The 22,550-nt window shown below is 44.5% G+C and overlaps 1 protein-coding gene across 4 annotated transcripts in view; it reads right to left on the minus strand.

The window, feature by feature from the left end:
- SRGAP2 (SLIT-ROBO Rho GTPase activating protein 2) overlaps positions 1-22,550 on the minus strand; it is a 98,991-nt gene that overhangs the window by 32,243 nt on the left and 44,198 nt on the right. For 3 of the 4 annotated variants that reach the window (XM_033080034.2, XM_033080035.2, XM_033080037.1), the window contains exons 5-10: positions 17,570-17,632; positions 14,540-14,755; positions 13,559-13,687; positions 6,475-6,699; positions 4,882-4,983; positions 3,837-4,034 (exon numbers count right to left, since the gene is read on the minus strand). In XM_033080034.2, the coding sequence (XP_032935925.1) occupies positions 3,837-4,034; positions 4,882-4,983; positions 6,475-6,699; positions 13,559-13,687; positions 14,540-14,755; positions 17,570-17,632 (933 nt within the window). The remainder of the gene's footprint in view (positions 1-3,836; positions 4,035-4,881; positions 4,984-6,474; positions 6,700-13,558; positions 13,688-14,539; positions 14,756-17,569; positions 17,633-22,550) is intronic. The other variant, XM_033080036.2, reaches the window with a different exon arrangement.

The raw sequence follows: 22,550 nt of genomic DNA on the forward strand, positions 1-22,550 counted from the left end.
CTCATTCCCTCACTTAACCTCCCTCACCCCACTTTTCTTGTCAAATCCTCCACGCTGGATGATGCACAGGGGACAAAACAAATAGAGATATTATTGAAGTGCAGATTTATTCTGGCACTGGAATATTGTACAGCCCTTTTTCCCTCTGCTCCCTGATTTTCCACAGCTCTGCAAATGCTGGAGTTTTCTTTTTTTTCATCTCTTATCTTGCAGCTCAGAGCAGTTTTATTTATCTTCACTGCGAAATATTCTGCCCACATTACAAATGGGACATTTGTAAAACACAAACTCTGCAAATATCACAGAGAACTCTCTGGGACCATGAGAGATCTTCAGAATTCAGCCAGCAGAGTGAGCACAGAGAGAGGATTCTCACCCAACAATGGAATCTTTTTGTTACAATCCAATCCCTGAGTGGTTTAGGTGGGAAGGGACCCCAGAGCTCCTCCAGCTCCATGGGCAGGGACATTTTTCACCACCCCAGGCTGCTCCAAGCCCTGGCCTTGGACACTCCCAGTTTGCCCCAGTCCAATCCACCTCCTCCCAGTTATGATCTGCACCATAAGACTGAAAAAAATATTTTTTAAATGGTAAAAAAATATTAAAAAATGGTAAAAAATTATATTTTTAACAACAGAAGAGCCTGGACCCTGCTTGGCCTCTGCAGGATGGAAAGAGTCAAATAGAAACACACAGAGAAATAAATAAAGAAATAAAAAAATAAATAAATATCCACACACTGAGGCTGCAGTGAGGGTGAGGGAAAACCTTCCAGGAACTGAGGGAGCTTCCCCTGAGGGCTCCCCAGCCCTGGTGTGCAGTGACACAACAAACAGAAATGGCTTTAATTAACTGCCAAAAGCCCGTGTTTTATGTCCCCTTGCTTGACAACATTGAAAGAAACACTTCACAGGAATTCAGTCCCTTTGGAAAGTCTCAGCATTTCCTGCTTCCTTTATTAATATTTCAAATTTTTTTTGTTGTTTTGGAAGAAAACAGGAAGCGCCCTCACCACTAGAAAAATTAATTGCTTTTTTTTTTTTTGGGAATTTCCCTGTAGAATCTGTTTGCCAAGCCCTAACTGCATTTTGCTCAATAGATTAAATTTTTGCAGAAGAAAACATGCTGAGTATAAACTGCAAAAATAACCAGTCTGAAGAGGAATTTGAGGATAAATCTGGTTCTGGGGGGTCTCAGAGCCCCAGGTGAAAGGACAGGAGGGTTGGGAGGCTCAGCTGCAAACAGAAGCTCAAGGATCAGATCAACCCCTCTTGGCAGAGTTAAGCTCCCCTTTGAAGCAGATCTAAACATTTAAGCCCAGCCTAAGGTGGGTCAGGCAGGGCAGGGCAGAGGCACTGCTGGGACTTGCAGGGCTCTGGCTTTGAGGTCATTCAAAACATCAACAGGTACCAGGGGCTGCTTTAAAGGAGAAAAAGATGTTCCCATCCACTGCAGAATCTTTTTATTTTTTACTATTTCCTCATGCCTAACATTCTGTTCCCTGCCTGTTGCAAGGATGCCGATATAAAAAAAAAAATAATGTCAAAATAAAGCTTCAGGCTTTTCTCAGTGAATTACAAAATCCATTAGCCCTGGGTTTTTGGTGGAATAAAAACAATCAGGGGAAAAATAAAGGAGAAGTCCTGAGGATTTCAGCTGGGGCAGAGCAGAGCTGGGCTAAGGGCACCCAGCACAGCCCAGAAATGTCTCTGAGTCACCTCAATTGTGCACAGGGACAATTCAGAGGAGAGGACTCAGAGCAGGAGAATTTTGCACCCACAGATCCCAGCAGGGTGGGCTCTGAGCTCCCAGCCTGAACCAGGGCAGTGGGGTGAGGCTGAACCCACCAGACCCTGCTCAGGACAGAAGGAAAATCCAATTTCTGTCCCTGCTGCACATCCTGATCCACGTCCAGCCTGGGGTTTTCCTCTCCCTCACCCCTGCAAGAATAATTCCAGAGCAGGCTGAAGGAAGGGGGAGCTGGATCCCCTTCCCACAGGAGGATTTTATCCCACATTTCCCCACCCAAAAGGCAAAACTAAACCTCCACTAATCGTGAAGCTCTCCAAACCAGCATTGCTCTGCCTCCTCCTCCTTCCAGAGGGAAAACCCAACATTCTACCTTAGACCTCAAATGATGCTTTGGAGGGGAAAAAATGGAATCATTGCCCCCTTGGCCACTGCCCAGCTGTGCCAGCTGTGCCAGATGTGCCAGATGTGCCAGCAGCAGCAGCACATCCCTGGATTTTGGAGCACATCCCTGGATTTTGGAGCACATCCCTGCATTTTGGCTCCCTGAAGTCCCTTCCCTGCCTCAGCCACCTGTAGCAGCTCAGGGCTGAGTCCACCCTGAATTCAGAAATTTTTGAGATTTCCCTGAATGCAAATCTCCCTTCAAAGCCCAGCAAGAAATCCATCGTGCCAGGATGTGTTTCCAGTGGAAATACAGATTATTCCAGCCTGGAGATCCTCCTTCCACTGAATTCCCATCACTGCAGGAATGAATGCTGCACATGGAATTTCCTCCTTGAGTCACATTAATAAGGAAAACTCTTTTAAATCAGCGTTTTTCTGACAGCTCCTGTCCCCCATCACTCAGCACACCACGAGGTAAAAGGGAATTAAATCCCAATTCTGCACTGCACTTTGGTTTTTATCCCCTACAAAAGCTCTGCCCTCAAGCCTCATTAACACCCATCAGGGTCATGAGACACTGAAAAAGCTGCTCAGAGATTCAGAGCTGGAAATCCTGATCAGGGCATTGATAAACCTGCTCAATAGCAGATCAATGCTGCTTAGAGAGGGTCTAACACCACACCAACAGCATGAAAATGAGAAATATCCCATCCAAACTGAGCCCTGCACTCCTCCTCCTCCTCCCTGAACTCAAACCAGCTCCCTCCAGAGAGGAAATGCTCAGAGTTCAATCAAAAATCACTTTTCCAGGTCCATAACCCTGGGCAGGGTGGTCAGTCCTTAACTGAAGCAGCTTCTGCAGTCACTTCTCCCAACAGAACCTTCAGTGAAGGATTTTGGATTTTTGTAAGTCAAGGCTTAATGATCCATCCTGCCAAATTAGTGAAAATTCAGATTTTTAACAAGCAACACCACTCTGGGAGGAAGAAGGTGAAGGAAAGACAAATTAACCAGGGTAAGATCCATGATTTTCATCTGCTGCTCTGAAATATTTTGAAACTGGAAACAAAAAACGTAAATCTGATATAGGAAAAGGACACACAGTCTGGCATGAAATTCAATATGAAAAAGCTCTTAACATCTTGTAAAAAACACTGACTCAATGAAAAGCTGATGCAGGCTGAAATTGTAAGATGGTAACAAAAAATGAAAGAGCTAAACACTCTTTAAGTTTGCACTGGTTTTGAAATTTCATGTTTACAGCCATTAGGTTCTTCCTCAGAAAATTCCTTTTCAGATGCAGAAGAAATCAAATTTGACACAATTTACCCACAGACTACATCTGAATCAACAGAGATATCCCAAAATACTTCCAGAGAATTGAGAGCACGCATTTTGAAACCCCAGCAGGCCTCCTCTGCTCGCCCAGAATCACTGAGAGAAGTTTTGATTGTTGTTGGACAAGAGCATCACTTTGCACTGTGTTGTGAGGATAATTCTGAACAGATCTTATAGAAAATTACAGAATCATGGAATGGGTTGGGAAGGATCCTGAAGATCACCCAGGGGATGGGCAGGGACATTTTCCACCATCCCAGGCTGCTCCAAACCTCTGCTGGACCAGAATCTCCTCATCCTCACAGGGGAGAATTTCCCAAAAAAAAAAAAACCTCCTAAATCCCAACAAATCATGCCCTTACTGTGAAGTAGAACTGCTCAGTCTCCTGCTGGTTTGCCCTTCTCTTGGCAATGCTGGGTTTGCTCATGAACGTCTCGGACACCGTGGATTTCACCGACTCCATGGAGTTGCTGTACTGGAAGCAGTCAGAGACATCAAAGTCCTCTATGGTGACAATGTCCTGGATTGTCTGCAGCGTGGCCTCCATGGTCTTCTTCACCTGCCCACCAGGAGGGGAGAGCTCAGAACCTCAAGGTTTGATGTTGTGAGTAAACAAGAGAGGTAGTGAGGAGCCCTGGAGCGCTTTGCTAATAAACAGATATTACTGGTTTCACACCCTGTGTGCTGTAATTAATTCTGGCTCATTAACAGCACAGTCCATGCAAGCACAGAGCTGGCAGCACCCTGAACCTGCCAGGACTCTGTGCCAGGATCACAGCTGTGATCTCAGGGGCTGGGATCAGGAGGAGATGGAAAGAAATTCAACCTCAAAGCAAAGAAAGCTGGAACAAAGATTCTCTAATTCTGCAACTGCATTACTGGGCACCAAATGTTAATTACCAACAGGACTCTGCTGCACTGGGCATTTTTACTGAAGGCCAGAATCAACTTTCTAGACATAAAAGGGGTTGCAAATTTTGCCCCAAAGTTCCTGACCACAGAGGTGCAGAGATCAGATCCCCACTCCTGTCATCTTCTCATCCTGGGCAGCCAATTAAACACAAATCACTTGAACTCAGGTCATGCAAACTCACTCCAGAACATTAAATTCCTCCTTTTCCCTTTGCTATCCAAATTAAACTCTGGCAACACAGCCAGGTAAGGATGGTAGAGAGATAAGGGGAGGTGTTTTACAGATTCTCTCCACACACCTGTGAGATCACACAGCAATTAATACACAAGGTGCTTTGGCCTTGAATTTTATCACCAATTGAATTTTACCACCAATTAAATGTTACCAAGTGCTAATAAAAAAGGATAACAACCACCAGATTCTCCCCCAGTCAGTGCCCAATAACCACTGGCAGTGCCTAAGAGGGGCTGCTGAATTTTGGTTCTTAACTGACCTCTTCATTTTCGATCTTCAGCGTGGACAGGCGGGACTGCAGCTGCTGGCACCTCTGCACCAGCTCACTCTGCACTGGCTGCTGGGCACAGAGCTGGGACTCCTGCAAGAGAGACAGCCCAGCAGAGCACTGCAATTACTCATTTCTCAGGCACAAACACTCTCTGAAGTGCTGCACTTTAAAACTTGGTGAAGCTGGGTTTCAGCCAGAAGAGGAGGTTGTGCCAAACTGCAGCTCTGATTCTGCAACATCAAAGAGGAGCTGGAGCACATCAGTGCTTTCTGTGATGGGCAAAGTCTGGAGGTGCTTTGTCCCATGTGTTCAGAGAAATCACATCAAAAATGAGAATTTGGGTCAGTGCTTCAGCTGAACACCTGCACAGCAACAGGGACAGTCACTCCTGAGTGAATCCAGGGCAGCTGAAATAAAAATCCTCAGGCTGGGGACCTGTCACACACACCACAACACCGAGCTGCTCAGAAAGAATCATTCCACAGCATGAGCCAGCTTGTCCCTTCAGTTTTGTTCTGGGTTTTGTGGGGTTTTTTTAAAAGAAAACACTGACCTCACTGCCTGAGGCTGTTTGTTCAGAGACAGAAATTGAGACTGGGAGTTTTATCCCAGCCCTGCACACACAGGATCACACGTTCTGATTTCATCTGCTGTGTGCAGCACCGCTGGAACAAGACCATGAGCTGCATTTCTAAACACTCCCCTGGCCTTGAGAAGCAGCAAGATAAATGGTTCAGTGAATGGGAGCTGCTCCTGAATGAGACTCTGCAGGTAATTCCTTTTCTTCCCGTGATCTTACAGCATCAGAAGCACAGAAAAAGCCAGGAAAGGTCATTTGCAGTCTGAAGGTTGCACTTAAAATGGGAGAGACAAAGAAGAGCCTGGAGCAGTGGCTGTGATTCCCAGCCCCAAAGAAGAGGCTGCCTGCAAGAGACCATTCTGTGCTCAGGGATAATCTGGAAATCCAATCTGACCTAGATTGTCACATTGTGCATGTGCTGCCATCCTCTGTGTGTGACTTTCCACAGCTCCCAGCTGAGCAACCACACCTTGATAAACCCATAAAAGAGAGGGGCTTGTCCTGCCAAAAATGCAGAGTCCTCTGACAGCCCCTGCTCACGAGGAGGATGCAAAAAGCATCACTGCAAATCATCTGTGCTCTCAGGCTGCACACTGAGATGCTGTAAAAACAGCATTTAGGTTTTTATATTGGCCCTTCCCATCTCAGAATTCACAGGCTGTTAATCCTGGGGATTAAGTTGAAGGCTTAAGGAAAGTGTTCCCTACTCACATTTAACACTAAACCTAATTAAGCATTTTCACCTCCAGTGAAGGGCCAAGGATCAGGATCAGGATCAGCTGAGATTTAACAGCAGCACTTTCTCCTTTCCACAGACTCTTTAGGGCTGCAAGGCACCCCTGGAGATCATCCAGCTCTGACAGCCAAGCAGTAAAACTCAGTTATCTCAGCCACAAACCTCTGCTGAACGTCCACATCACCCCCCACCTCTCCCAAAAAATCCAAAGGAGCAACCCTGGAGGGGATCAACCCCTCAACAACCAGGAGGGAGCCACACTGACCATGTCTCCCATGTGTGGCTGGAACTCAAACTTCATGGGGGGGCAGAAGACGTTGTTGTACATCTCCATCAGCCTCTGCTTGTCGCTGTTGGCGTCCAGGTTCTCCACGGCGTTCTCGATGGCGTCCAGCCCCTCGTGCTTGGACTGCTCCAGGTTCAGCTCGGCCGACAGGAACGTCCTCAGGGCTCTGTTCAGGCTGGCGTGGTAGCCCAGGTCACAGCACTGCTGGAAAAACACACACAGCTCCAGATGAGCACGGGGATGGAGGCTGAGAGCACACAGAGGCAGGGGGTGGTAAATGGGGAGGGGAGTTTTATATCTGAATATTCCCCAAAGGCAGGAGTTGGGTAAATGGGGAATGGGGGTTTTGTATCTGAACATTCCTCAAAGTCAGGGGTTGGGTAAATGGGGAGTGGGGTTTTGTGTCTGAACATCCACCAAAACAGGAGTTGGGAAAATGGGGAGTGGGGGTTTTATGTCTGAACATTCCCCAAAAGCAGGGGTTGGGTAAATGAGGAATGGGGTTTTGTGTCTGAACATTCCCCAAAAGTAGGAGTTGGATAAATGGGGAGTGGGGGTTTTGTAGCTGAACATTCCTCAAAGTCAGGAGTTGGGTAAATGGGGTATGGAGTTTTTGTTTCGGAATATTTTCAAAGGCAGGAGTTGGGGAAATGGGCAATGGGGTTTTGTATCTGAATATTCCCAACAGTAAGAGTTGGATAAATGGATTGTGGGGTTTTTGTATCTGAATGTTTTCCAAGTTAGGAGTTGGATAAATGAGGAATGGATTGTAGGATTTTGGTATATGAATGATTTCAAAAGCAGGAGTTGGATAAATGGGGAATGGGGTTTTTGTGTCTGAACATTCCCCGAAACAGGAGTTGAGTAAGTGGGGAATGGGGTTTTGTATCTGAACATTCCTCAAAACAGGAATTGGGTAAATGGGGAGTGGGGGTTTTGTATCTGAATATTCCCAAAAGTAGGAGTTGGATAAATGGGAAGTGGGGTTTTGTATCTGAACATTCCTCAAAACAGGAATTGGGTAAATGGGTTGTGGGGTTTTTGTTTCTGAATGTTTTCAAAGTCAGGGGTTGGGTAAATGAGGAATGGATTGTGGGGGTTTTGTATATGAATATTTTTCAAAGCAGGAGTTGGATAAATGGGGAATAGGGGTTTTGTGTCTGAACATTCCCCAAAGTCAGGAGTTGGATAAATGAGGAATGGGGTGTGGGATTTTTGTATCTGAACATTCCCCAAGGCAGGAGTTGGATAAATGGGGAAAGGATTGTGGGTTTTTCGTGTCTGAACATTCCCCAAAACAGGAGTCAGGTAAGTGGGGAATGAGGTTCTTGTATCTGAACACTTCTAAAGGCAGGAGTTGGATAAATGGGGAATGGGGGTTTTGTTTCTGAATGTTTCCAAAGTCAGGAGTTGGGTAAATGAGGAATGGATTGTGGGATTTTGTATCTGAACATTCCTCAAAACAGGAGCTGGATAAATGGGGAATGGGGTGTGGGGTTTTTGTGTCTGTATGTATTTAAAGGCAGGAGTTGGGTAAATGAGGAATGGGGTGTGGGATTTTTATATCTGAACATTCCCCAAAACAGGTGCTGGATAAATAGAGAATGGATTGTGGGGTTTTTGTCTCTGAATGCATTTAAAGGTAGGAGTTGGATAAATGGGGAATGGGGTTTTGTATCCAACATTCCCAAAGGCAAGAGCTGGACAAATGGGGAATGGGGTGTGGGGTTTTTGTCATCTTCTGGGTGGCAGGGAGGTCCCACATCTCTCACTGACAGCACAGAGCACCTCAGCCTGTAACCTCATGCCAACTTTATGAACATGTTATAATTATATAGCTTAAATTCTAAGCTATAATATAAGCTTGAATTGTTATGAGTTTGTGGAGTTTTCTTGGAGTTTTAGAGACTCATTTTTCATGGAGATCTAGAGACTCATTCCATCCAAAAATGAAGTGGGGAAGTTCAACAGCAGGGCAGTGGATTTCCCTCAATTCTAACCTGAATTTAGGGGTCTTGCTCCTATGAATACACTACAAAATCCTTAAATACCATCATTCAAAGGAAGAGGAAAGCAAGGCACTGAAGTGAGAAAAAGACACAGGATTTGGATCATCTATAAAAGCCAATCTGCACCCAAAAAATGCCAGGATTTGGATCATCTATAAAAGCCAATCTGCACCCAAATAATGCCAGAATTTGGATCATCTATAAAAGCCAATCTGCACCCAAATAATGCCAGAATTCCAGCAAACTGCTTCACTCTGTACTTCAGGGAGGAGAAGCACGACCTGGACATGCAAACAGAGTCATCCAAAACCCAGCAGCCACCACTTGGGATGATTTCATTGCTGGGGTGAAACAGAAGAGCAAAAAACTTTGAAGCAAGAAGTGGTTATGGTCAAGAATTTCCTGGCCATGGCTGACACTGGGGTGATGTCACTGGGAGACAATCAAGCTTCATTTCCACCACGCTGCAGAGCCAAGTTTTCATGTTTCAGAAGGGGAAAAAAAAAGGAGCTTTTCATGAGCATGAGATCAGAACCAGGCTGGATTTTTCAACCATGAGCAAGAAGGAGCCCACCTTCTTGGAATTAGAAGCAAGATTACATCCACTAGGAGAATATCCAAAAAGGAAAGAAAGAGACCATCTGCTTGATTGCTGTGCTGCTCTGTAAGCAGAATTCACATGAAAACTCCTCCTCACCCATCATTTGGGTCTCATCACTGTCATTGTTTGCAAAGGCAGAGGGAAAAAAGGGGGGGAAAAAAGGAGAAGAGGGTGGGGGGAGAGGGAAGAGAAGCTGCTGGACCATTCCCTGCTCCCACAGAATTCCTGCCATCAGTGCTGGAAGCCTGGCTCTGCTGCCAAACAAGCTGTGGCAGGTGTGAAGCCTTGGAAAAAAAAGCTGCAGTTGCTGCTTGGGCTGCAGGCAGAGAATTAAGGGACTTTACATTCAATCAGAAAAGAACAAAACCAGCCAAGGGAAAAAAAATAAAAAAGAAACAAAACAAAAGAGGCTTGATTGAGAATGTGCACGTGTGGAGGCAGCCTTGGATCAAGAGGCACTCACAGCTACTGCTGGGCTGGTGCTGCAGCCTGGGGGAAAGATGGGACTGGGCCTAGGACCAGCAGCAGGATCAGCTCAGGTTTAGCAGCAGATCAGCTCAGGTTTAACAGCAGGATCAGCTCGGGTTTAGCAGATCAGCTCAGGTTTAACAGCAGATCAGCTCAGGTTTAGCAGCAGGATCAGCTCAGGTTTAACATCAGATCAGCTCAGGTTTAGCAGCAGGATCAGCCCAGGTTTAATATCAGATCAGCTGAGGTTTAGCAGCAGGATCAGCTCAGGTTTAACAGATCAGCTCAGGTTTAACAGCAGGATCAGCTCAGGTTTAGCAGCAGCACTCACTCCTCTGCACAGGATTTTTGGGGCTGCAGGGGGATGACCCAGGCCAAGGCAGGGTGAGCTGGAAGTGACACAGGGACACATCCAGGAGCTCCCTGGGCAGCAGCTCCTCCTTGTGTGGAGGTGGAAATCTCTTGTGCTGTGGTTTATTAATCCTTGAGCCTGGCACCACCCTGAGTGGTTTGTATGGATCAATGGGATATCTGTATGGAATATCAATGGGATATCTGTATGGATCAATGGGATATCTGCATGGCTGAATGGGATATTGATTGATAGGATATCTGTAGGGATCAATGGGATATTTGTATGGATCAATGGGATATCTGTATGGAACATCAATGGGATATCTGTAAGGATATATGGGATATCTGTATGGATCTATGGGATATTGATTGATGAGATATCTGTATGGATCTATGGGATGTCTGTATGGGATATCAATGGGATAGCTGTATGGATTAGTGGGATATTGATTGATGGGATATCTTCATGGATCAATAGGATATCTGTATGGATCAATGGGATATTTGTATGGATCCATGTGACATCTGTATGGTTCTATGGGATATCTGTATGGATCAATAAGATATCTGTATGGATCTATGGGATATCTGTATGGAATATCAATGGGATATCTGCATGGCTGAATTGGATATTGATTGATGGGATATCTGCATGGATCTATGGGATATCTGTATGGATCAACGGGATATCTGCATGATCTATGGGATATCTATCTGTATGGATCTATGGGATATTGATTGATGGGATATTTGTATGGATCTATGGGATATCTATCTGTATGGATCAATGGGATATTGATTGATGATATGGATATCTGCATGGAATATCAATGGGATATCTGCGTGGATCTATGGGATATTGATTGATGGGATATCTGCATGGATCAGTGGGATATCTGTAGGGATTAGTGGGATATTGATTGATGGGATATCTGTATGGATCTATAGGACAGCTGTATGGGATATCAATGGGATATTGATTGATGGGACCCCCCCCAGCAGCTCCTGGTCACTCCTCAGCTGCAGAGCCCAGAACTGAACACAGCTCCTGCTGTGGGACAGGCACTGTGCACCCTCCCAGTGGGACCAGTTTGTCCTCCCAGTGTCCCCAGGAATGCACTGGGAGGACTGGGAATCCACAGGGCAGTCACCCCACCACGACAGAAAACATTTCCCAGCCCACTCCTCCACTTGAAAGGGATTTTTTTGAAGTCCAGTGTTCCATGTTTATAAATGCACCAGTCCTGCCATCCCTTTTCTGGGTTACATAAATGTTTGATGGAATCTGTCTCCAAGGAAATCAATTTTTTATAAGAATTTAATGATAACTCATTCAAATTCACTTCCCAACATGACAGCTGATTAACCCTTTGCCAGTTAGCTTTCAAACAGCCCTCAAAATGGAAGATTGAAGGGGGGAAATCCCTTTGTTTTCAAAGGGGAAGGATGAGATCCTGGGCTGAGCAGCCAGGGAACATCAATTCCTAGAAGAGCAAAGCAAGCTCTGGGACTCTCACACACATTTATTTTTTCCTCCAATCCTGTCCTAGTGACCCTTTTATAAATAAGACTTAATGCAAACTTCCCCATTACTGTAATATTTCATTAGCATCAAAGAGCTGCCTGAGTCCCCAAAGTCAGGAAATTCAAAACTACTGGGTTGTGGCAGAAACAATTTATTGCTCTTAACTCTCAACAAAGAATTAACTCCCTGTTATCCTTCCCTGCACAGGGAACAATGTGCTGGATAAACATGACATTAAACATCAAGTTTAATGCTGTCTGGCCAGCACAATCTCCTTGTAAGTAACTTTGAAGATTATTTTTATATTATATTTCAAAATTCAATATCACCAAACGATTAGATGGAGGGAAGGCATTACAGCCTGGCTTAAAAATCACATTTTTATTCAAGTCAGATGGCTCAGATAACCATCACTTGGTTATAACTGTTAATTTTCAATCCTTCAGGATCAAAGGCATTAATAAATCCATTTTCCCTGTGTCTTAACAATGAGATAACTGAACTCCCTCTCCTGTGCTCCCAGACAAGTCCCACATTTTTCCATGCCTGAACACAGAGCAGATTTTATTTTTTACTTTTATTTTTTACTTTATTTTTTCTTTTATTTTTAAGATTATGGGAACTTGTGGAGTTAAATTGGATGCTCCAGGGGCAGGGACTCACCCAGAGCCACGAGGGCTCCTCTACAGGAACAGAAATTCCTGGAATTCAGAAGTTTGGATTCTTGTTGTGCCATGGCCAGGGGGAGCAGCCCTTCCTTCCAAGCTGGGCAGCCCAGCTTTGTCCTGTCCTGCTGGAAACACCTCAGCTCTGTGCTGAGAAATCATTCTGGCCTTGTGAAACCCCAAGGGATTCTTTGCTACCTGAGATTCATGAAAATACATCAGGACCAGACAGCATTTGGGGGAAGACTTGAGAGAAAAGGATTTAAATTTTAAAAAATTAGAAAATTAAATCAGGCTGATGCTGGTGAAATTAATCCCAACCTTGTAGCTTTGATATAAATATATGCAGAGAGCTGCAATCTGTTAAAAACCCAGGGCTGAGCAAATATTAACCAAAACAGGGTTTTACCCAAAACAGGGCTCCTGAAAAGGCAGCAGGAATAAACCAAGCAGGGCTGTGAGTGCAGCAACCCTGCAAAGCACATCTGGAAACAGCAGCCTCTCTCAAACTCCCTGAGTGACAGCCCTGACCTCCAAAGGACAGGCTTAAATCAACACCTGGCACAAGAGCACTCCAGGCAGGTTTAAATGCAGCTGAATGAATGGATCCTACAGGCTGCTGGTTATTCTAATAGCTGGGTAATTAATAGAGATCTGAGTGCTCTTTATTGCCTGTGTCTAGAGACTCTTGTGCTCATCACTGCTGCTCCTGCAGCTCCCAGCAGGGGTGGCTTTGGAAGTGGCCACCAAGAGCCACACTCAGCAAGTCCAGGCTCCATCCTTGGAATAACCTCAGGGTCCTGAGGCTCTGCTGAGGTTTCAAAAATCAGAATTTTGGGTTTTTTTTTTCCTGTGGTGTGTTTTACCAAAAGCAGAATTGCTGTCCCCTGAGTGGTGGGGATAATGAAACAGATTCTGGTGGGGAGGAAGGGCTGGAGCTGTGTCAGGGAGGTTTGGGATGGAGATCAGGGAAAGGTTCATCCCCAGGGATGGGCACTGCTCCAAACCTCCCAGAGCTCCAGCAGTGCTTGGACAGGGTGGGATTTTGGGGTGTCTGTGCTGGACTGGATGATCCCAACTCAGAATATTCCATAATTCAATGATTTTTCCAAAAGCAGCTTTAGGAAACACTTCTGAACTCCCTCTCTTTGACCAAATTTCTTCTACTGTTTCTACAGTTAAAAATCGTTTTTTTTAAACATGTTTCTGAGTTAAAATCTTGGGGGTTTGATTAAAATGGAAATGCCAGGCAGCAGTGTGACACTGAAGCTGGGTCCCACTTCCAGCAGCTCCTCATTTCTCTCCTGTCACACCTCAGTGACCAACTGCCAGAGCACTGCCACCCCAGCTGTGCAGGGGTTTCCAGCTGTGCAGAGGTTTCCAGCTGTGCAGAGGGAGGACAGGGATGGGGGAGGCTCCTGGCCCCAGCAGCAGCACTTACATCAATGAGGTCTGACAGGTCATGGATGTAGTACTTGAACACCGAGGCGTTGGTGGCTTCCAGGGCCAGCAGATATTCATTCCTTGCCTTGATGGCCTTCAGTCTGTTCTCTGTGTACTTTGCTTGGCGCTGAAAGACAACAAAAAAATCAGAATATGGCATGGGAAGAGGTGAGCAGCACACAGATCCTTGATGCCAATGGAAGTGCAGCTTTGTCTGGGGTTACAGGATGTGATAAAAGGTGTCTGTTCTATCAGTGGAGCAGTGATCCTGATCTCCTTGGGAGATATTCTGCTAATGGGCATCCATGGAAACCAGGCAGGGCAGTGTTCTTTATCTCATGGGATATCTCCTGTTCATGGCCATGGTTTATAAACCAGCTGGGGCAGTGTTCTTTATCTTTTCACAACCCATCCTTTCTCCAGCCAGTCATTTTCTGCTCATGGCCATTGAGTCCCACTGTGGCACTGATAAAATTACTGCATCCCATTGGGAGCTGCTCCAGCCAGGGGAAGAGCCCAACATTTCTTACCAAGATAAAAACTGAAATTCTGAGACACTGAGTTGCCCTTTTTTTCCCTGGACTCCAGAGGAAAACTGCACCTTGTACAGGAGCACTGCTCCAACTGAGCCACATCTGTCACTGCAGGAGGATGCAGCCACCATGGAATGGGACTGCTGCCAACACCCTGCCTGACGGGTGTCAGGCTGTACTCTGACTGTGTCAGGGTTTGGGGTTTGTTCTTTGTAGTGCTGTATTTCTATTTTAATTTCCCTAGTACAGAACTGTTATTCCTATTCCCATATCTTTGCCTGAAAACCCCTTGATTTCCAAATTATAATAATTTGGAGAGAGGGGGTTTACATTCTTCATTTCAAAGAGAAGCTCCTGCATTTCTCAGCACACACCTGCCCTCCAAACCAGGACAGGTTTATAATCAGGTGCAGCTTATAATCATGAAATTAATTAAATTTCTGTACCTTCTCCTTCATCTTCTCAATTTTTTTCACCGAGCTCCTCCGGACGTGTTTCTCCTCGAACCTGACGTTGGAGGTGGAGTCGGGGGAGCGCGGGGTCTGCTTGTCCTCCTGCTTCACTGCCTTCCCAATCTGCTTCTCCTCCTGCTTCTCTGCCTCCTTCAGCTTGCTCTGGGCGCTGATGCTGTCAGCATTGTACATGTGGTAGGTTTTCATCACCTGCAGGATGATTAAATTCAATATTCAGGGTTTGGTGAGGTGGGGCTGGGCTGGAATAACTGAGGCAGAAAAAGGAAATCACTCAGGGAAACTTCCCAGGGCAGGATTTTGGTGTCTGAGATCCAAAATTGGTCTGAAATCCAAGTGGGTGATGGTGCAGCTGCTGCTTTGTTTGAGTTTGGGGTGTGCCTTCTTGCACAAGCCAATAAAGGAGGCATAAAAACAAAAAAAAATGAACAAGCAAACAAAAAAACCAACTAAAACCCAAAACCAAACAAAAAACAAAAACAAAAAAAAAAACAAAACCACAAAAAACCCCTAAAAACACAACTGAAAATCAAAACACTCCAAACAAAAATCCCCAAAAAATAAAAAAAACCCAAAAACAGAAACAAAAAAAACCCCAAAAAAGAACCCACAACCAAAAAAACCAACCAAAAAAACAACAAAAAAAGGGTTCCAGACTAAACCCAGGAAATGAAATGGCAGGAAAATGAGAGCTTTTCATCAGCAGGTGAGGTTTCTGAAGGAAGGTTTCTCTCAGCCTCTCATCTGGGTGAGTCAGAGCTTTGAACATCACAGGATGCAAATCTCAGAGCCAGAGCCACTCAGGGGCATTTGTTCACATCCAGTTTGGGACACACAGGTATTTCTGGGTACATTATGTCATTAAAAAATTAATAAACAAGTGTGGTTCTTGCACTCAGGGAGGCCTGGACCCTGTGCTGCATGGACAACTTCTGTTATAGCACATTTTTATAAGTAAATATTGATAAATATCCCCCCCACAGTCACAAAAATCTCTTTTGTTTCATGTGATATTAATGTCTAGATTTGTGCTACATAAACAGAATTATAAACCATTTTTTTATGAGATATAAACCAGCTTTTTCTCCATAAATGCAGAGCAATTTGAACCCCACACCAAAACAAACATGACAACACTCACAGGGGGCAAAAAAAAAATTCACAATTGCATAAAGTCACCCATTCCAGCAGCAATAAAGGCTCCACTGGTGAATAATTTGATTTATCTCAGCTGAAAACTTGTTTACAGGTATTTTGCACCAGAACATAACACAATTTTACCTTGTGCTCCCCCTCTGCAGTGATCAGCAGAGGTTCCACATCCAGAGAGATTCTGGATTTCAACATGAAAGGGAAGTGAGTGCTGAGGAACATCCTGAATAATTCACACTGCCAGCCCCTGCAGATGCTCAGACTATAAAGCAGTTTATAATTATAATAATAGATGCCAAGGAGTTGCTTTTCCTCTCCTGCTCAGAGTGGAGCTGGCAGAGAGCAAAAGCAGAGGGAGAAATCCCAGTTTAAATGGGTTTATAATGGTTTTGTGTGGGGGGAATGGTGACTCACTGGGGACTGAAAAATTACAGAAAAAACCCTCTGTGAATGGAGAAAATAAAGATTTCACCCAGATCCATTATTTCTAAAAGCAGGGGTTGTGCCAATCCTTTGGATGTGGAATTAGGGAATCACTGAGGGTGGGAAAAATCTCCAGCATCATCCATCCACTTTGTCACCCAGCAGAAAAAGAGGTGGAATTATTTCTAAAAATTGCTAAAAAAATTAATCACTGCTGGGGTGGCTTTAATTCCAGCAAAAAGCAGCTTTTGGCATGATCAGAAGTGGCTTTTTGCAAAGGAAAAGGTTTTCTGGTGAAAGGACAACTTAGAGTCCTGCAGCAGGAGGGATTGATAAATAAGATTTCAAATTCCCAGCAGTGCCATTATAAATATCAACACCTTGCATCACTTGGTTCAGCAAAGGCTGAATTCTGCAAGTTCTCCCTTCCAGGGGTAGAGGAATCAGCAGAATTGGCTCAAAAAATGACCTGTCAGAGCCTGGCACCCAGAAATGATCCCCTGCCCATCCAGCTGCACTGAAAATCCAGCAGAAAATTGATCCCAGTTCCTAAATTCTGTTTTAGAGGCAGATCCACCTCCTTCCTTAGGATCCCATCCATGGCAGCACTCAAAAGTTGAGCCAGTTGTGCCCTCAAATATAAAACAATTTCTGATTTGCCTGAATATTTGGCTTTGAGGCTCCAATTGTGATGAAACAATTCCCTCTGTACATTTTGCTGATGCAGGAAATTTCAGGGAACCCCCTGCAAGTCTGGAACATTGATTTTTTAACCCAAATTTCACCACAGTTCAAGATGCCACAGCCAGAGAAACAACCCTGGGTCACCCTTGGGAAGGAGGAAGAACAAAAATCTCAGTGGCATGACCCAACAAATCACTGAGGAAGGACACAATAAAAATAAAAATAAAAAATTTTGAGCCTCTGAACAGTGAGTTCTGCTTTTAAAGGAGAGAATTTGCTCAGTAACAGCTGCAGAAAGCAAAATTTTCATTGAGCAAGAGGCTTTTTTCCATTTATCTGTGTGAGGAGAGGAAAAATCCCCAAGCAGCACATGAGCCCTGGGGGACACATCCTTCCTCTTCCTCCTCCTCCTCCTCCTGTGGATTTATTGAGGAGCAAAAAGCACAGATGGGAAATCTCCCTCTGAAAGGAGCTGAGGGACAAATCAGCTCAGTGGGTGCCTCACACCACACAAACCCCAAAATTCTGGGAGTATTTGGGAATAATTCTCCCATTTCTGGCTCTTTTTCAAACCATTTCTGCAGCAAAATAACGAAGGTGTGAAGGTGAGATCTTCACTTAGAGAGCTGAAACAACACAAGGACAGAGGGGGAAAAATGAAATTTATGGAGATTTATAACAGGGACTTCCACTTTTCTCAGCCTGGGGGGGAGAAGTCAAACATTTCTGCCAAGAAATTGGATTTACCGTGTAGAGCTCATTCAAAACCTTCATCAAGTCCTCCTGGAGCTGCAGCCCCACCTCCTTGCTCTGCAAGAGAACAGAGAAATGAAAGTGAATTGAGGAAGAGGCTGCAGAGGAAGCGAGCACAGGGCATCCACAAAGAATTCAACACCAAATTCAACAAATTCAAATCCCAGCCCAGACCCAGGGTCACCAGGAGAATTCAGAAACTGAAATCTCTGATGGGCACAGGCAGTAAAGAGAGGGGAATTTCCAATTTTCCAAGCCAGAATTTTCCCATTTTCACAGGATCAAACAAGATTTGGACACAGGACAGCTTGGAAAAGCAGGATAAGGAAAGCACCATGTAACAAGAATAATTTAATTCAGTTTCTGGATTTTATTCCTTCACTGCCCACTGAGGCAGCATTTGCACGCTCCAACCCCCCTGTTACAAGTGTTTAATATCTACTGAGGCAAGCAAATTTGATAAATTCAAGATTATTTATGCCTGCAACATTCAGGAAAAGAAACAGATAAAGAGGTAATGCAGCCAAACCCGTGCTTAAACCAACATTTCTGCCCCCAAAGTCAAGACAGTGCTAAGCCATGAGGAAAAAATCCAACAGCACACTGATAAATTGAAAAGCCAGAAGAGAAAGATTATCTGATTTAAATTTAAATGATTATTTTCCCCATACTGTCCAGTCCAGCAGTGCCCAGAGTGTGTTTCTGAGATGAAAAATAAAAATATTTCTGGAATTGCCCTCTCATCTGCCTCTTACCCTGCTCCTTCCAGCCCATTCTGATCATTTCTTGCACTAAAAAATTGCTGCACAAACTGCTGAAGCATCACTGATGCAGCAGAGGTTAAAATATTTTAATGCAGATTTGGGTTGAGGGGGTAAAGAAGATGCCAAATTGTCAAAACATGAAACTCTCTGTGCTTCCAAATGAGCTCTCAAGAAAGGAGCTGCTGGATTGCTGGACTGGAAAAATCCCTTCCATTAAAATGAAGGTGAGACAGAACACAAGGGACATCAGAACAAGAGCAGTGCAATGAGCACTGTTAATGTAAAACTGTTCCCTGCACTGATTCCACAAAAAAAAAAATGTCTAGGAGAAAAAAAAAAAAAAAGCTGAGCTGGCTGCCCCTGATAAATGAAAATAGAGTGGAGGAAGCAGAAGGGTTTGCTTGGGAAAGTCAGAGGAAAATGGGTTGGGTGGGAGGGAAAAGTTGTTGTTTGAGTGCAGTGGAGGGAGGTGGGGGTGATGCACCACGAGAATTCCCTGAATTCCCAGGGAATTCCAAGTGCAGATTAAAGGCTGCTGATCCCACTGCCACACAGGCAGCAGAGATTCCAGCACTGTGCCAGAATCAGGGATAAAATCCATGCCAAGGGAAGACAACAACAGCCCTGGCAGCTGTGAATGTCTCAATACCAACTGCTGCTGCAGCAGCAAATTCTGGATTTTCTCTATTATTCTGTGTGTTTTGCAAAGGCAGAACAACTCAGTTTGTAAAGAAGGCAATAAATAAACTAAATAAATGAAATATATTCTGTACCTGCAACCCAGCCTATCTGTGCTTCCCTTAATGTGAGGAAGGGCTTGTGCAACAAAATCTTAATTAATTGGTTTCTGTACAAACCAGAGGTGATGAACACACCTTCCCTTCTCTAAAACCAGAGGTGATGAGCATCCCTTCTCTGAAACCAAATAAATTATGAATACACCTTCTCTTCCTGTACAAACCAGAGGTGATGAGCACACCTTCCCTTCTGTGCAACCCAGAGAGGTGATGAGCACTCCTTCTCTACAAACCACAGAAATAATGAACAAACCTTCCCTTCTTTAAAACCAGAGAAATGATGAGCGCACTGTCCCTATTCTACAAACCATGGAGGTGATGAACACACCTTCTCTTCCTGTACAAACAAGAGAAATTATGAATACACCTTCCCTTCTGTACAACCCAGAGAGGTGATGAGCAACCCTTCTCTACAAACCAGAGAAATGATGAACACACCTTCCCTTCCTGTAGAAACCATGGAGGTGATGAGCACCCCTTCTCTACAAAGAAATTATGAGCACACTGTCCTTATTCTACAAACCATGGAGGTGATGAACACACCTTCCCTTCTTTAAAACCAGAGAAATTATGAACACACCTTCCCTTCCTGTACAAACAAGAGAAATTATGAACACACCTTCCCTTCTGTACAACCTAGAGAGATGATGAGCAACCCTTCTCTAAACCCAGAGAAATTATGAACACACCTTGCCTTCTTTAAAACCAGAGAAATTATGAGCACACTGTGCCTATCCTACAAACCATGGAGGTGATGAACACACCTTGCCTTCTTTAAAACCAGAGAAATTATGAACACACCTTCTCTTCCTGTACAAATCATGGAGGTGATGAGCACACCTTCCCTTCCTGTGCAAATCAGAGAAATTATGAACACACCTTCCCTTCTTTAAAACCAAAGAAATTATTAATACACCTTCCTTTCCTGTGCAACCCAGAGAGGTGATAAGCACCCCTCCTCTAAACCCAGAGAAATTATGAACACATCTTCTCTTCCTGTACAAACCAAAGAAATTATGAACACACCTTCCCTTCTCCAAAACCAGAGAAATTATGAACACACCTTCCCTATTCTACAAACTATGGAGGTGATGAACACACCTTCTCTTCCTGTACAAACCAGAGAAATTATGAGCACACCTTCCCTTCCTGTGCAACCCAGAGAGGTGATCAGCACCCCTTCTCTAAACCCAGAGAAATTAAGAACACACCTTCTCTTCCTGTACAAATCATGGAGGTGATGAACACACCTTCCCTTCCCTAAAACCAGGGAAATTATGAACACACCTTCCCTTCTGTACAAACCTGAGAAATTATGAACACCCCTTCCCTCCCCTACAAACCAAAGAAATTCTGAGCACACCCTCCCTTCCCCACATCCCCAGGAGGCAGCAGCAGCCCCCTGGCAGCCCCAGCAGGATGTGGCAGGAATGCCAGGCTGGGGATGCAGGTTCTGCCCAGCCCAGGGCTCTGTGAGCACACACACACTCCTTTGTTACTCCAGGGTGGATCTGCACCATGTGCAGGGCTGGAGGTTCTGCCACCCCTGGCTGGAACATAAATTCCCAGCACTGTGCCAGCTCCTCAACAGCCTCTTTGTTCCAGCCCTCCTCCCCTCCACCTCCCCTCTAATTTAATCAAGATGTTTTTGGGATCTACTGCGGGGCTGTTCCGCATTCCACCCGACATTAACGACTTCAGCTTCCAAATATTTGGGGGGATAATAAAGAGGAGAGCTCAGGAATGCTGTCAACATTTTCTGCCCTGGATCTCCAGCCCCAGCAAGGCTTGACAGAAAGATGGGATGGTTCAAATCCAGCCTTGCCTGGAATTCCTGAGGTGCTTTCCCCATAAACCCAGCACACCAAAATAAAGAGATTTTAATCTAATTTGCTGCCTTAAATTGTGTCAGAGGGTGACAGCTGGAGCTGGAGCCCAAATCTGCTGATTCTGGAACAGCATCAGGTCTCTGCATTTTTAAAAAAGTAATAATTAAATCTGTCTAGGTGGAGAATAAACATGGAATATTCCCAGGGTGCCAGAGGGGAGCAGGGATGCAGCACAGGGGTCCCAACTCTGCACCTCAGTCAGTTTTACTCAAGGCATTTGTACATTTACAAATTTACACAGAAATTTTTTTCTACAAATTCCCAGCATTTTAACCATTCCACTTCTGCCATGTGTGGGGTGCTTTAAGATTTGTCATGTTCTGGTGCCAGAGCAGCAGGAGCTGTAAAGTAGGTCATGACAGACCCCTTCAGAGAATTCATAATTCCTCTTCCTTGATTACTGCAAGGCTTTTAACCAACTCATTGTGGATTTTTACATCTCACATCAAACAGCCTGCAGTGCACCAGGAGATAAACTGGGGCTAAACAGGAGGAGAATTTCAAATCCTCAGGTTGGTTTTCTTGATTCCAAATGGGGTTTTCTACCCATAAATATCCTCAATTAAATGGAGAAAGCAGGGAAAGGTCCCTGCTCCAGCCCAGGGAACCTCCCAGCTAAAAGCAGAGCAGGAAATGTGTTTTAAACCCAGATGCTGAGCTGGTACCTGGCTCAGCTCAGAGGCCCCTCTGCCCACAGAATAAATCTGCTTTTCCACCCAAAAACATTCACCATTCACAATATCCATATGTAAAAATCTAACTGAAAATAATAATTTTGGTCAGACACAGCTCAAAGTGAGGCTGTTCTTTTTAAAAAGGAAATTTCATTTTTTCCCCTTCAATTTGAACAAGATTATCAGGCTGCTCCTCGACAAATTTCAAAGAGACAACACAGAAAAAGTGATTAAAGAGAGCAAATTAAAGAGGCTGCTGCTCAAAGGACTGTGCATGTATAAATAATCCCATGGGATCCCTCTCCAAAGATAGGTCTGGAGGCAAGAAAAGCTGATAACCATGCAAGAAACAGGAGGGTTGTTCCAGGCACAGAAATGAAGGGTCACATTAAACAGAGAGGTGACAGGGGACAGAGGGGAAAGGGGAATCAAACAGGAATCAGCTCAAATAAAAGAATATTTGGGGGGGGGAAATATATATATATTTAAAACCAGAGAGGGTGATGGCATAGAGGGAAAAAGGGAATCAAAGCAGGAATAAGCTCAAATAGAAGAATTTTTTTGGGAGAAAAATATATATATAAATATAAAAACAGAGGGTGATGGGATAGAGGGAAAAGGGGAATCAAAGCAGGAATCAACTCAAATAGAATATTTTGGGGGGAAATACATATATAAATATAAAAACAGGGTGATGGGGGACAGAGGGAAAAGGGGAATCAAAGCAAGAGTCAGTTCAAATAGAAGCATATTTTTGGGGGGGAAATATATATATAAATTTAAAAACAGAGAGGGTGATGGAATAGAGCGAGAAGGGGAATCCAAGCAGGAATCAGTTCAAATAGAAGAAT

The sequence above is a fragment of the Catharus ustulatus genome, chromosome 25 (genome assembly GCF_009819885.2).
Source record: "Catharus ustulatus isolate bCatUst1 chromosome 25, bCatUst1.pri.v2, whole genome shotgun sequence".
NCBI classification, from domain to species: domain Eukaryota; kingdom Metazoa; phylum Chordata; class Aves; order Passeriformes; family Turdidae; genus Catharus; species Catharus ustulatus.